This window comes from Pituophis catenifer, unplaced genomic scaffold, assembly GCF_029215685.1.
Source record: "Pituophis catenifer annectens isolate HBS135680 unplaced genomic scaffold, rPitCat1.0.hap2 SCAF_3, whole genome shotgun sequence".
In the NCBI taxonomy this organism is placed as follows: domain Eukaryota; kingdom Metazoa; phylum Chordata; class Lepidosauria; order Squamata; family Colubridae; genus Pituophis; species Pituophis catenifer.
The window spans coordinates 17,177,680-17,192,230 of record NW_027256883.1 but is presented as its reverse complement, the minus strand read 5'-3'; the positions used below and the strand labels follow the sequence as shown (position 1 = coordinate 17,192,230).

General features: G+C 38.9%; 1 protein-coding gene across 1 annotated transcript in view; it reads left to right on the top strand.

Moving 5' to 3' along the window:
• COL14A1 (collagen type XIV alpha 1 chain) overlaps positions 1–14,551 on the top strand; it is a 143,459-nt gene that overhangs the window by 67,385 nt on the left and 61,523 nt on the right. Inside the window, exons 25-30 of the mRNA XM_070942037.1 lie at positions 1,048–1,187; positions 1,772–1,895; positions 2,081–2,224; positions 3,826–3,990; positions 6,083–6,121; positions 7,154–7,292. Of these exons, the coding sequence (XP_070798138.1) occupies positions 1,048–1,187; positions 1,772–1,895; positions 2,081–2,224; positions 3,826–3,990; positions 6,083–6,121; positions 7,154–7,292 (751 nt within the window). The remainder of the gene's footprint in view (positions 1–1,047; positions 1,188–1,771; positions 1,896–2,080; positions 2,225–3,825; positions 3,991–6,082; positions 6,122–7,153; positions 7,293–14,551) is intronic.

The window sequence follows — 14,551 nt, the reverse complement described above, 5'->3', positions numbered from 1 at the left end:
GGAAGTAAAGCATCTTTGAGAATCAATAAAACAGTGATGGCGAACCTATGGCACGCGTGCCACAGGTGGCATGTGGAGCCATATCGGTGGGCACGTAAGCGTTGCCATAGTTCAGTTCTAGTGCACACAAGCTGATTTTCAGGCCTTTTGGGCCCACCAGAAGTCGGGAAACAGGCTGTTTCCAGCCTCCGGAGGGCCTCCGGGAGGTTGGGGAAGGCCCGTTTTTCGCTCTCACCAGGCTCCTAGAAAGGCTCTGGAGCCTGGGGAGGGCAAAAAAAACGGGCCTACCGGGCCCACCATGCCATTGCGAGCCAAAAGCGGGGGGAGCACGGGGGGGCATGCACACGCATGCACGGGGGTTGCACATGCATGCGTGGGGGCGTGGCACATTGAATTATCGGTGTGGCCACGCGCACGCGTGACTCCCCCACGCTCCCCCCCACTTTTGGCACGTGGCAGAAAAAAGGTTCACCATCATTGCAATAAAATGTTTAACAAATGATTTGGCATTGGTCCCTCGGTTATTCAAAGTCTTTATGCATAAATGTAGAATGGATGTTTGCGTGATATTTGAATATTAGATATTAGTGTTTGTTTGAACATGAATATGCATTACTTTTCTATGGAAACATAGCTATGTTATTGGCTGAGAAGCTGAATGATTTGCAATGTTAGACTGTAGGATGAAAAGATAATTGGATCTGTACATTAAATTTTTATTATTTATTGTACATGTTATCCATCTCACCACTAAGCGACTATTAAAGACCAAAGTAGTTGTATTTGATTAGGAAAACTAAATCAAAAATTGCAAATAAGACATGAAATTAAAGTACGTAAATTAATTTGTATACCTTGATAGAATGCTTACTAGAACTGGGAAATTTGTGGAGAAATGTACAAAAATAAAGAGTAGCTTGTTGTCTATTACGAAGAATAAACGTTTGTCAAAATAAGGGAAACTATTTGTGTATGTGAACATGTTTCTGCCACATTGAGTCAGAGTTTCTTTTTTTTAATTTCAAAGTACTTTGTGCATTTTTGTAGTTTGCAAAGCTGCAAAGGCCGACCTGGTATTTTTAGTGGATGGATCTTGGAGTATTGGAGATGCAAATTTCAACAAAATAATTGGCTTTCTATATAGCACTGTTGGTGCTCTTGACAAGATTGGTCCCGATGGAACTCAGGTGAGCAAGAGAGACGATTCATTGAGAATATGAACATTTTAAAGTTAGCGTGAAATGTTTTCAATTGTATCAAAATATAGTCACACCGAATGAACTGAAATAATAAATCTGAAAAAAGGTTTATTTTCCACATTTCTATTCCAACACAAAGACTCTTTGCTCATAGTTTTTAAACTGTATTTTTTTCATCCAAGTTAATCATGATCTAGATCAGGGGTTCCAAACTTGACAATTAATACTTGTGAACTTCAACTCCCAGAATTCCTCAGCTAGCCATGAGAATTCTAGGAGTTGAAGTCCACAAATGTTAAAATTGCCACATTTGGAGACCCCTGATTTAGTTGAAAAGGTACCCTTTTGTCTGTTCTAAATCTCCAACCAATTAACTTCTTTGCATGACTCTAATATTTTGAGAAAGGGAGAAAAATTTCACACTTTCTTTAGTTTGATAACCAGCCATCTTTTTCTGAAATGACCTTCCTGCTTCATGCTTTTTCCCATAACTGATTCACAGACTGGGATTAAAAAAGAGAAAACTCCTTTTGCTAAATTGTGTACATAAGAAAGGTATCTTTCTTATTCAGGTGGCAATTGCCCAGTTTAGTGATGATACGAGGACAGAATTTAAATTGAATGCCTACAGAAGCAAAGAAACTCTACTAGATGCCATTCAGCATATAGCCTACAAAGGGGGAAACACCAAAACAGGTGGGTTGAATTGCCGGAAGAGAAGAGGTAGAGTTTACAAAGTTGAGTTCATTAAAACTTTTCTTAGACAAACAATAGTAGTTTAACGTTACATGATAATTTTTCCTTCCTTCCTTCCTTCCTTCCTTCCTTCCTTCCTTCCTTCCTTCCTTCCTTCCTTCCTTCCTTCCTTCCTTCCTTCCCAGGCAGAGCAATTAAACATGCACAACAGATCTTATTTACTTTGGAGTCTGGGACCAGGAAGGGAATCCCAAAAGTTTTAGTAGTGATCACAGATGGACGATCTCAAGACGACGTGAACCAAGTTTCCAGAGAGATGCAACTAGATGGTAAGAATTCATTTTCTTAGGAAACCTTCACAATGTCATCCGTTTGATACAAATGTGCCTGGCCTTCTATGGTAAATAAATAGATGACTGTTAATATATTTTGTGAACTTATCCAGTTATAGTTTATTCAATAAATCATGATTGAGCAAATAATGGTGTAGTATATATGATCTCCAATTCTTTGCATATCTGTTAGCTAACTGGACACTTAGATGCCACAAACACATATATGGCATGTTCCTCAGAAGCAAACCTTCCACAGAATCAGCTTCCAAATTAGTGTTTACAATCGCCTTCTTCAACCCGGTGGACCCAAGTTTAGTTGGAGGTATAACTCCTGTAATTTCACTCCTAAAATGCTCCATCTTACAATAGTGATATGCTGGCGGGGCAAATGTTAGTGTTAGATCATGTATTATTGAGAGAAATAAGGGAAATATGCTTCTTTATCCATTTGACTCAGACATGGGTCATTTCTGTTCCTAAAATAAACTTGGCCAGCCAAAGGGAATAGGATGCCAAAACCAATCCTTTTCTGAATATGCAGAAAGAATAAACAGATGGTGTTGATAAGAGCAAGGAGGTTATTTATGACCTGTTCTGGCCCTTGGAGAAAACTAGATTTGGCCCAAGAAGTAGCTAGAGCAATCTTTCCCCATCTACCCTCTGTATGTATTGAACTATAAATACCCACCATTCTCTTAGATCAGGGGTGTCCAGTGTTGGCAACTTTAAAACTTGTGGACTTCACCTCCTAGAATTTCCAGCCTGGCTGGGGAATTCTGAGAGTTGAAGTCCACAAGTCTTAAAGTTGCCAAGATTGGACACCCATGTCTTAGAGGAATTATCCAGTCTAGGACATTTGGAAGAGATGGGCTGAGGATGTTCTGACCTAGATTTCCTTAGAAAGTATAAAGCACAATCTTAGTCCCGCCAAACCTCTTTAATTCATACGGCTGTAAATTACTTTCATTTACAGTCCGCAAGGCTTGATAAACAGTCTTTCAGAGGAAGGTTATCAACACCCACCCATCTCATGTGGAACGCTGCCAGCGAGCTAATTTCCAGACGCAGGGCAAGGCCAAACCTGGCACAGAGTCACAAACAGAATTTTCAAATCTTGAACCAGCCAGATGAACTAATTGCTTCCTGCAAAAGCTCATGTCCTGTTCGCTTCTCTTTTATGTCTTATGGGAGGGGCCAATCATCTCCAAGCCTAACTCCCAAGTCGACCCTGTTTCCTTAATTGTTCCTGTCTCCTGGCAGCTCTGCGCATGCACACACTGGGAACATGCTCACGCTGTTCTTCTGCCTCGCTGATGTCAGACTCCGGAGACTCCGGAGGCAGCAAAAAACTACCAGATGGCCTTGGCCCTCTCTCTGCCTCCGACTTAGAGCCATCATCTGAGCCTTCCCCAGACTCCAGGACTGGCCCATATTCCTCCCCAGCCTCCTCACTGTCCGAATCTGCTGCCAGCTCTGCTGGCTGCTGGTGGGCCACAACAGAGGAAGCTTCAACTAGATTAATAAAATATATATTCAACTTTTATTTATATATTTACCAATTGATTGATCCCGGGAATGTTTTCTTCCTTCCCCAGGATTCAGTATATTTGCCATTGGAGTTGCAGATGCTGATTACGCAGAACTGGTTAACATTGGCAGCAAGCCGAGCGACAGACATGTGTTCTTTGTGGATGACTTTGATGCCTTCAAAAAGATTGAAGATGAGCTGATCACTTTTGTCTGTGAAACAGCCTCTGCAAGTTAGCAGTTGTTTCTTTACTTCTTCCTGCCTATTGCCACAATTTTTTTTTTAAAAAAATGCACTTTGCTAATTTGATCTTCAGAATGATGGTGTACAACATCCTGTTTCTCTTCATATGTACTTAAAAGTAGGACCCATTAAGTTTAATGTTTTCTCCCAGATAAGTGTGCACTTGATGGTAGCATTATAGAAGTGTATGTTGCATTTATAGACAATTTGGATGGTGCTCAAAATAACTAATAACAATTTCAAATGTACTACTATAATTAAGTTAATTAAGAACATATAATGTATAGAAAGAAAGAAACTGGTCCCATCATGTAAAAACTACTTCGCCAAGTTGGATAGAATACTTCTATCTAAGGTAAGATGAAACCCATAGAGAATGTCTTTTTTAAAAAAAAACTTAGAAAGACAGAATTGGCTGTTTGACAATGATGACGGTCAATTTGCAAGTAAAAAAGAGAATAATTTTAAAAACTGAGCAATTTTAGAAAAAAGCAAATGTAAAGAAGGCATCCTGATTCATTTTAGTATAGGTACAGTATGTACGTATTTAATATTAACGTTGGCGATCATGTTGGCGATCCTATTTTTATCAATAGCTGCACGAAAAAGTGCTGCTGAGTTTTGTCCAAACCAGTCCTTTAGATTTTGAAGCCATGCTATTGTTCTTCTGCCTGGACCTCGTTTGCCTTCAATCTTCCCTTGGAGGATTAAATGAAGTATGCTGTAATTTTCTGGGTGTCGCATCACATGTCCAAAATATTTTAACTTTTGCTTTTTAATGGTTTTGATGATTTCCCTTGGCTTTCCCAGGCGGCTTATTACCTCCTGATTTCTGATTTTTCAACCCAACTTATACATAACAGCCGCCTGTAAATCCACATTTCAAATGCTTCTAGTCTTCTCAAGTGGCTTTCTGTCAGAGACCAACTCTCCACTCCGTAGAGCAGGATAGAAAAGATGTAGCATCTGACAGGCCTGATTTTCAATCTTAGGCTTATGTCGTGACTGCAGAGGACCTTTTTCATTTTGAAGAATGCTTTCTCTATCCTTGTTTTTACTTCAGTGGTTTGTGTTTCTACCATACATTGCAGTAATAAAGCACCCAATATAATATAGATAGTCTTTGATTAACGACCAGTCACTTAAAAACTGTTTGAAATTATGAAGGACTGCCCAAAAGCTACTTACAATCCAGATCCAGACTTCTGATGACTGCACAAACACCTGTGGTCAGATGGATTCATTTGGGGCCCTTGGCAACTGGATTATCTTAATAGCCATTTGCAGCATTCTGCGGTCGCATGACCACGATTTACGACATATTTTCCTGGTTTCCAACCTTTTTTAGCCAGTTTCCAGCAAAAACACCCAAAGGAATACTGAAATGCTCAACTCGCATTTGCTCGCTTAATGATTGCCATGTTCATTTAGCGATCAGCGTTCACTTAATGGTTGCCACAAAAAAAAAGGCATAAAATCAAGTTTGGTCACATGTCTCGACTTATGCCCCTCACAACTTACAATGGAAATTCTGGGCTCCATTACAGTCGTAAGAAGAGGACTACCTCTAATGGCTACAATTTATATAGCAGTGTCATCGCGAGCTATTGAATGCCGAAAGGAGTAACAATGCAGTGATTGCTTGCCTGTCTCAGCTGCACAAAAGAAAGACATGTCTGCTAGTTTTCAAAACATCTGCTTCCCCTCAAACTGCAGCCACAGAGTGGTGATGACTTTGTTTGTAAAGCTTTCCAGACTGGATTTTCAAAATAGATGGAGAAATTCCATTGATCACAACAAAGACAACATTGCTGTATTTACTTCAATAAGGTGAAGAGTCAATAGCCCCAAAACAGATCTAAAGTTTATAGGAAATACTACGGTGCAAAGAAACATGGCAAAAGGAAGGCTTGATAAAATATTGACACTTAAAAAAAAATGCTGTGTTTACAGGCCACCTTCTGAAGCTTTGACATGTTTTAATTTCTTGCGGTTGATGCAGTTTTTCATAAAAATATATAATACATTTGGGATTATGACTATTTCTTCTCAGAGATAATTTGTTTTCTTGCTTTTTTCAGCTTGTCCATTGGTGTATAAAGAGGGCAATAGTTTAGCAGGTATGTTTTTATTAAACAAGTATATTTTTCATTTCTGCCAACCTTGCAGTTCGAAAGCAGGTAAAAAATGCAAGTAGAAAAATAGGGACCACCTTTTGTGGGAAGGTAACAGCGTTCCATGAGCCTTTGGAATTTAATCATGCCGGCCACATGACCACGGAGACGTCTTTGGACAAGGCTGGCTCTTCGGCTTTGAAACGGAGATGAGCACTGCCCCCTAGAGTTGGGAACAACTAGCACATATGTGCGAGGGGAACCTTTACCTTTACCTACATTTTAAAGCAATGAATAAATAATGTAATATTTAAATAGTGTATCTCCTTGCAATAGCTACAGCTTAGCTATGGAGAGGGATTTGTCTAATATTCTGGGTTATTTATGAGATCTTGGAGTGGTTTTTGTTATTGTGTTAGTTGTTTTGCCCCGGTGTGTGTTGTATGCTTTTAACCGTTTTACTGCTTTTGGATTTTGTAAGCCACCCAGAGTCCATTGGAGTGGCTATATCCAATATAAATAATTAACAATAACTTTATAATATTACATTCTACATGGCGCCTTCACTGCACCATAATTGGGGTGAAGAAATTATATTTGGAGGCCAATGTTGAAAGGAAGAAGAAGCATTTAAACAAAATTAACGTGAACCCTGGGATTCTGCAACCATCATAAATGCAAATGTTTGGATTTTGATCATGATAGGGATACCACAATGGTTGTAAGTGTGAAAAACGGTCATAAGTCATTTTTTTCGGTGCCATTGTAACTTTGAATGGTCACTAAACAAATGGTTGTAAGTCTAGGACTACCTATACTGTATGTCTTTCCTTAATTAGCTTCTTCTACTTCCTGTACAATGGAAATTGAAAGCATAAGGTCATGTTTTGCTAGTTGTGCAATTATCAAGTAATTGTCAGATGGTAAGAATTTGCAGTGCCTGAGTTGCTAAACTCTTCATTACATAACTCATATTTAACTTCCCATTCTGATGAAGAAGTAGAGATGACACACATACTTCTCTGTTTTGGTTTCTAGGATTTAAAATGATGGAGATGTTTGGCTTGGTTGAGAAAGAGTTTGCAGCTGTGGAAGGAGTATCTATGGAACCTGGAACGTTTAATGCCTACCACTGTTATGGACTGCATCAGGATGCTTTGGTCTCTCAGCCAACCAAGTACGTACTGAAGATAAGGCTATTGTCAGGCACAAAGAATCAAGATCCTTCATTAAGCACAGAAGGTTTATTATTACACCCTATACACAAGAACAGGGATCTCCAAATGTGGCAACTTTAAGACTTGTGGACTTCAACTCCCAGAATTTCTCAGCCAGACATGTTGACTAGGGAATTCTGGGAGCTGAAGTCGACAAGTCTTAAAGTTGCCAAGTTTGGACACCCTTGGAGAAGAATTGGGTCAACTAATGGTCAGCACTAAATTGGTGCAACGGGATGTAAGAGGGGTTGGATTTGAATCTCTTGTGGCAATGCAAGGACTCTAAACTGATGACTTCTCCTACAGCTATACGAGTAGTCCTTAATCAACAACCGGTCATTTAGCAACTGTTCAAAGTTACAACAGATCTCCCCAGAGCTACTTATGACCCTGATTCAAAGTTCTGATGGTTGTTCCTCCCTCCCTCCCTCTGTAGTCATGTGATGATTTTGGGTGCTTAGCAAATGATCAATATTTACGGGTATTTGCAGTGTCACCTCACTGCAATTTAGGGTGTTTATTTCCAGTTTCTGGCAAAAAAACAAAAACCAAAAACCCAATACAAACAATGGATTTGTTTAATGACTGCCACATTCATTTAACAACTGTCACAAAAAAGGTTGCAAAATCAGAAACGGTAACCTGCTTAATTTGATTACAGTCAGACGATAGGGACAATCTGGAATGGAATGGAATGGAATGGAATGGAATAGAATAGAATAGAATAGAATAGAATAGCATAGAATAGAATAGAATAGAATAGAATAGAATTCTTTATTGGCCAAGTGTGATTGGACACACAAGGAATTTGTCATTGGTTTAGTTGTAGGCAACTATTAAAAAGTAATTTATGCAACCTAACAATGTAATATGAATGTAATTTTTGCATCTAGGAATGGAAGTTTGATTATTTTGGAGTTACAGTGATTTATTTATTTATTTATTTATTTATTTATTTATTTATTTATTTATTTATTTATTTAATGTTATTTAATTTAGAAACCGTCCATCTTGCTCAGAGGGGCTCTGTGCAATTACATACATGCAAATACAGAATATTGGTAAATTGGTATGCGCATGTGTCTTTTGCACACAACCTTGCATGCAGATGTACATTGCACATATCACTAAAATTGCATAAAGTAACAAAGATATGAGGGTGGATAAAAATCAATGATTTTTTTAAAAAAATTAAAAAAATCAGATTTTTTTTATTTAAATCGGATTTTTTTGATTTTTATCGAATTTATTTTAATAAAAAACTTTTGGGGTAAAAATCTATCATAAGATAGTTTTCTATTTAAAATACATAAATAATTTAGTTTATTCAGCATGAAACGGAGCTTAGTTATGTAGCATGAGGCTGTATATTCTGCAACACTGGGACTATCGGTGAGTCAACAGTGGGTCAAATGAGTAGCAGAGATGACAGTTGCTCTTTAAAAATTATGATTTAAATCGAGTTGATTTAAATCAAGCCTTTTTACTAGTGATTTAAATCATGATTTAAATTGTGATTTAAATCAACTCAATTTAAATCAAATCCACACTGAAAGATATCCTACAATTTCTGTACATGATGGCAATTGTTTTGCATTTAAAAAAAACCCTAAAACAAACAAGCAAAAAAAGCTTTTTGGCTTAAAAGTTTCCCTGATAAAAAAGTATTGCCTAGGGGAAAAGATGGTGGGAAAAAGAAACAGCATCTGGAAATTCTCCTCCAGACGTTTTCTTCTTTCCTGAAAGATTTCTCACTAATTTGTAAACGTCTTGAAAGAAGTCCAAGCAGAAATCTGATAGATGCCTCACAGCTTAATCTGCAAGTTGAGTCAGTGGTTGCATTGAGATGCAGGACTAAGTCAAAGTTTAGCGTTACATCTGCACTCCAGATTTCCTTTCCTTCTCCTCCATTGTGACTTCTAGAAGGCAATTAGAAACATTTGCTTCAGCCTTCAGTATAACCCCAGTATTGTCATACCTCGGTATTTGATTGCTTCAAAACTTGTCAAATTCAGTACTCAACGTGTTTCGAAGCAGAAATCTTGTCACGGCGCTCGTCTTTCTCTTGGTAGTTGATGTGAAACGAAAATCCTGCTGATACCGGCTGCCTTGTGACTTGCTATTTCTTCAGGCTGAAATAGAAAGTCACGTGGTAAATCATGTGGTTTTTCTCCGTACCTGTCAGTTTTAGTATTCAGCACGTCTTCCGGAACGAATTACTGACGAGAACTGAGGTACCACTGTATGTCATTTCATCGGAATGAGCACAAATCAGCCTGGACAAAAACAAAATAAAACATGGTTGGAAGTTAGCATGTTCAAGACATAAGGCAGTTTAAGCTCTCCACAGTTTTTCCTATTCAGATTAAACCAGAACAGTGAATGATTTAAATTCATTATATATGAATACTATGCAGTGGTGGGATTCAAGTAATTTAACAACCGGTTCTCTGCCCTAATGATTTCTTCCAACAACCAGTTTGCCAAACTGCTCAGAAAGTTAACAACCGGTTCTCCCGAAGTGGCGCGAACTGGCTGAATCCCACCACTGATACTATGTATATGCTGTATACACAAGTAATACCCAATCATGACCATAATGGAGATTGCTAATTAGAGTCATAAGTTGTGACGGTTGTAAAGTGGCTCATCATATGACTGACGACTGATTTTATGACCTTTGGTTGTGTCAGTTGTTAAGTGAACGCTATGGTTTTTAGGTAACTCAAGGTTGACTCAACCTTCCATCCTTCCAAGGTGGGTAAAATAAGGTTCCAGATTTTGGGGGGCCATATGCTGACTCTGTAAACCGCTTAGAGAGGGCTGTAAAAGCACTATGAAGCGGTATATAAGTCTAAGGGCTTTTGCTATTGTTTGCTAAGGGATGTTTTGCCAAAAATCCGGAAGTAAATTTTCAGCAAAAAAAAATTGTGAATTGTGGTCATACAGTTGTAAATGCGGGCTGGTTGTCAAGCATTGAAAATATGATTAATGACTGCAAGAAAGGGGCAGCCATCAGAACTTCAGACTTATGTCATAAGTACATTTTGGGGAAATCTGTCATATTTTTGAACATTTGCTAAGCAGCCAGTCATATTGTATGCATAGTTTTGGAGCTATGGAGTAACTTAAAGGGAGAATGATATATGTTCTTTCAGCAAAGGAATCAGAAATGATCAAATGTACGCCACCATGCAAAATCTTAAGCTTGTAAATTGTTGATGATGATGTTATCCATTCGGTCGAATCTATGAGCCAAGTCTCTCCACATCTTCCAATCTTGCAGTAGTTCTTTGAGTCGTTCTATGCTCTGGCTGGTGTCAGCTTTGATGATGTCCAGCCACCGTGTTCTTTGGCAGCCTGTTTCCTTTTACCACTAATTCTCCCAAACATAATTGCTTTCTCCAGTGAATTCCCCCTCATGACATGGTAGAAGTTGGGCCCTGAAGACTTTTCTATTTCAGCCAGCCGGGCTGGCTTAAAATTTTTAATTGATTAATTTTATGGGTAAGGGGTTTTAAATTGGGGAAGCCAAATTGATTTAATTATGTTTTAAATTATTTTAATTTTCATGTATGTATTTTAATCTTGGCTGTTCACCGCCCTGAGTCCTTCGAGAGAAGGGCGGTATAAAAATTTAATTAATAATAATAATAATAATAATAATAATAAGAATAAGAAGAAGAAGAAGAAGAAGAAGAAGAAGAAGAAGAAGAAGAAGAAGAAGAAGAAGAAGAAGAAGAAGAAGAAGAAGAAGAAGAAGAAGAAGAAGAAAAAGAAGAAGAAGTAAATGAGATGCAGTTTCGCGATTTTGCCTTCTAGTGACATGTCTGGAGCAGAGGTGGGTTTCAACAGGTTCTGACCAGTTCTGGAGAACCGGTAGCAGAAATTTTGAGTAGTTTGGAGAACTGGTGGTAAAAATTCTGACTGGCCCCGCCCCCATCTATTCTCTGCCTCCCAAGTCCCAACTGATCAGGAGGAAGTGGGGATTTTGCAGTATCCTTCCCCTGGATTGGGGAGGGAATGGAGATTTTACAGTATCCTTCCCATGGAATGGGGTGGGAATGGAGATTTTACAATATCCTTCCCCTGCCATGCCCACCAAGCCACGCCCACCAAGCCACACCCACAGAACCGGTAGTAAAAAAATTTGAAACCCACCACTGGCTCTGGAGTCCAGTACTTCATTCTTAGTCATCTTTGCTGTGTTAATTCCATGTAAGGCAACAAATTGACAATTTTGTATCCAGAACCGCAGTATGTAGTTCCAACATAGATGGACTAGATCAGTGTTTCTGAACCTTGGCAGATTTAAGATGGGTGACAACTGTGACCTGGATGACTGAGAATCCCCATAGACATTTAGCTATGCACTTTAAGATGGGTGGAGTTCACCTCCCAGAATTCCCCAGCCAGCATGCTTTAAGATGAATGGACTTCACCTCCCAGAATTCCACAGCCAGCATGCTTTAAAATGCATGGGCATTGCTGGCAGGGGAATTCTGGGAATTGAAGTCCACATATCTTAAAGTTGCCAAAATTGAGAAACACTGGATTAGATATCTACCGTTGCTGGAGGCTGAAGCTGAGACAATCACTAAGAAGTAGCCAGCCTAAAATTACAGGGAGGGGCAGCATTTAATGTGGCTACTTAAGACAACAGAAACCTAAGGGGCTGGCCCTCATCTCATCTGTAGAGAAGCTCCAGAAAGAACTAAGACTGAAGTTTCAACTGTAGTAGATAGATTTCTGGCAAGGACCCAAACTGAAATTGGAACGTGGTAGACTTGTCTTCGCCAGGAAATTTCTAATTTAAATTTCAAAGCCATGTCATAAATGTTTGACTGCAGTTGAGTAACTACCTAAATCTGTTTAGTATCAACATTCTGCCAGTTAAACTAAGTGGTTTATTTCAAAAGTACTGAGAAGTGATGTGGCCATTACTTATCTAGCAGTTGTACAAAGCCTTCTCTACGTAAAAGCCAGAAATTAGACCTCACAACTCAATTTTATTGCTTTCCAATAAAGTCATTTTATCTGGAATGGAGGTTTGATGTTGAGATATTGACTTCTGCACCTCTATAACTGTCTGGTTTGGTTCTGCAACCCAACAAGACAGACACAGACTTCAGAGGATAATTAGAACTGTAGAAAAAACAATTGCTACCAACCTGCCTTCCATTGAGGACCTGTATACTGCACGAGTCAAAAAGTGGGCTGTGAAAATATTGACAGACCCCTCGTATCCTGGACATAAACTGTTTCAACTTCTACCCTCAAAACGACACTATAGACCACTGCACACCAAAACAACTAGACACAAGAACAGTTTTTTCCCGAACGCCATCATTCTGCTAAACAAATAATTCCCTCAACACTGTCGAACTATTTACTAAGTCTGCACTACTATTAATCTTCTCATTGTTCCCACCACCCATCTCCTTCCAGTTCTGACTGTATGACTGTAACTTTGTTGCTGATATCCTTACGATTTATATTGATATTGTTTCCTGATTGCTTATTTCTACCCTATGATTATCATTAAGTACCTTATGATTCTTGATGAATGTATCTTTTCTTTTATGTACACTGAGAGCATATGCACCAAAGGCAAATTCTTTGCGTGTCCAATCACACTTGGCCAATAAAGAATTCTATTCTATTCTATTCTATTCTATTCTATTCTATTCTATTCTATTCTATTCTATTCTATTCTATTCTATTCTATTCTATTCCATTCCATTCCATTCCATTCCATTCCATTCCATTCCATTCCATTCCATTCTATTTCACCATTGCAAATCACCACTCTTGGCATAGACAACAGGACCCAGAAGAAGTTCTGCTATTATACCTATCTTGCACCCTTAGTTTGGATTTGCACTGCATTTGTGCAGCACTGGGTAATGCTGTGGAGTTGTTGCAGTAATTGCAGAGTCATGATGATGATGATGATGATGATGATGATGATGATGATATCCATTCAGTTGAGTTAGACTCTTGATGACTCTATGGGCGAGATGTCTCCATATCTTCCAATCTTGCACTAGTTCTTTGAGTTTTTCTATGCTCTGGCTGGTGTCAGCTTTGTTGGTGTCCAGTCATTGTGTTCTTTGGCAGCCTAGTTTCCACTAACTCTTCCCAACATAATTACTTGCATAATTGCTAAGAGCTGTGGTGGCACACTAGTTAGAATGCAGTACTGCAGGCTAACTCACTGCTCACTCCAGGAGTTCAGCTCTGAGCGGCTCAAGGTTGACTCAACCTTCCATCCTTCATAGGTTGGTAAAATGAGGATCCAGATTGTTTGGGGGCTATATGCTGACTCTGTAAACTGCTTAGAGAGGAGTGTAAAGCACTGTGAAGTGATATATAAGTCTAAGTGCTATTGCTACTGCTATTTCTCCAGTGATATTGCAGAGTATAAAGGGCGATGTATGAATGAATCACCAAAGCCAACACCATTGCCTTCCTGTCCCGTTAAATTTGGGAAGTTGTATATATTGAGCAGTTTATTTTCATATCTGGTACAGGTAGTCCTTGACTTATGACTGTAATTGACTGTAATTATGACTGTAATTATGACTTATGACTGTAATTGAGCCCATAATTTTGATTATAAGTCACGCAGGTTCTTTGGCAGCCTGGTTTACTTTTACCACTAACTCTTCCCAACATAATTGCTTTCTCCATGTGACCAGACCAATTTTACTACCTTTTTATCTGGTAGTCATTAAGCAAATGCCATTAAGTGAATGCCACAGTAATTAGGTGAACCTATTATTTGCTACTAAATGGTTTTTGCGGGAAACCGGAAGTAAATGTCGGTTTCTGGGGAAACATCATCAATCATGGTGACGTGACCATCAGACATTGCAAACAGCCATAATTGTGGGCTGGTTATTGAATGCCCAAAATATTATCACATGATTGCAGGGAGACAGCTATTGGAACTTCAAAGCCAGGTCATAAGTAGAGTTTGGTGTGTTTGTTGTAACTTTGATGGATCATTAAGTAACCAGTCATAAGTGGAAGACTACCTATACCTAATTCCGCAGCTCTGAATGAAATGTCTATGGAGATTCTCTGTCATCCAGGTCATGGTTCAGAGGTGTGGTATTCAGCAGGTTCTGACCAGTTCTGGAGAACCGGTAGCGGAAATTTTGAATAGTTTGGATAACCGGCAAATACCACCTCTGGCTGGCCTCGCCCCCATCTA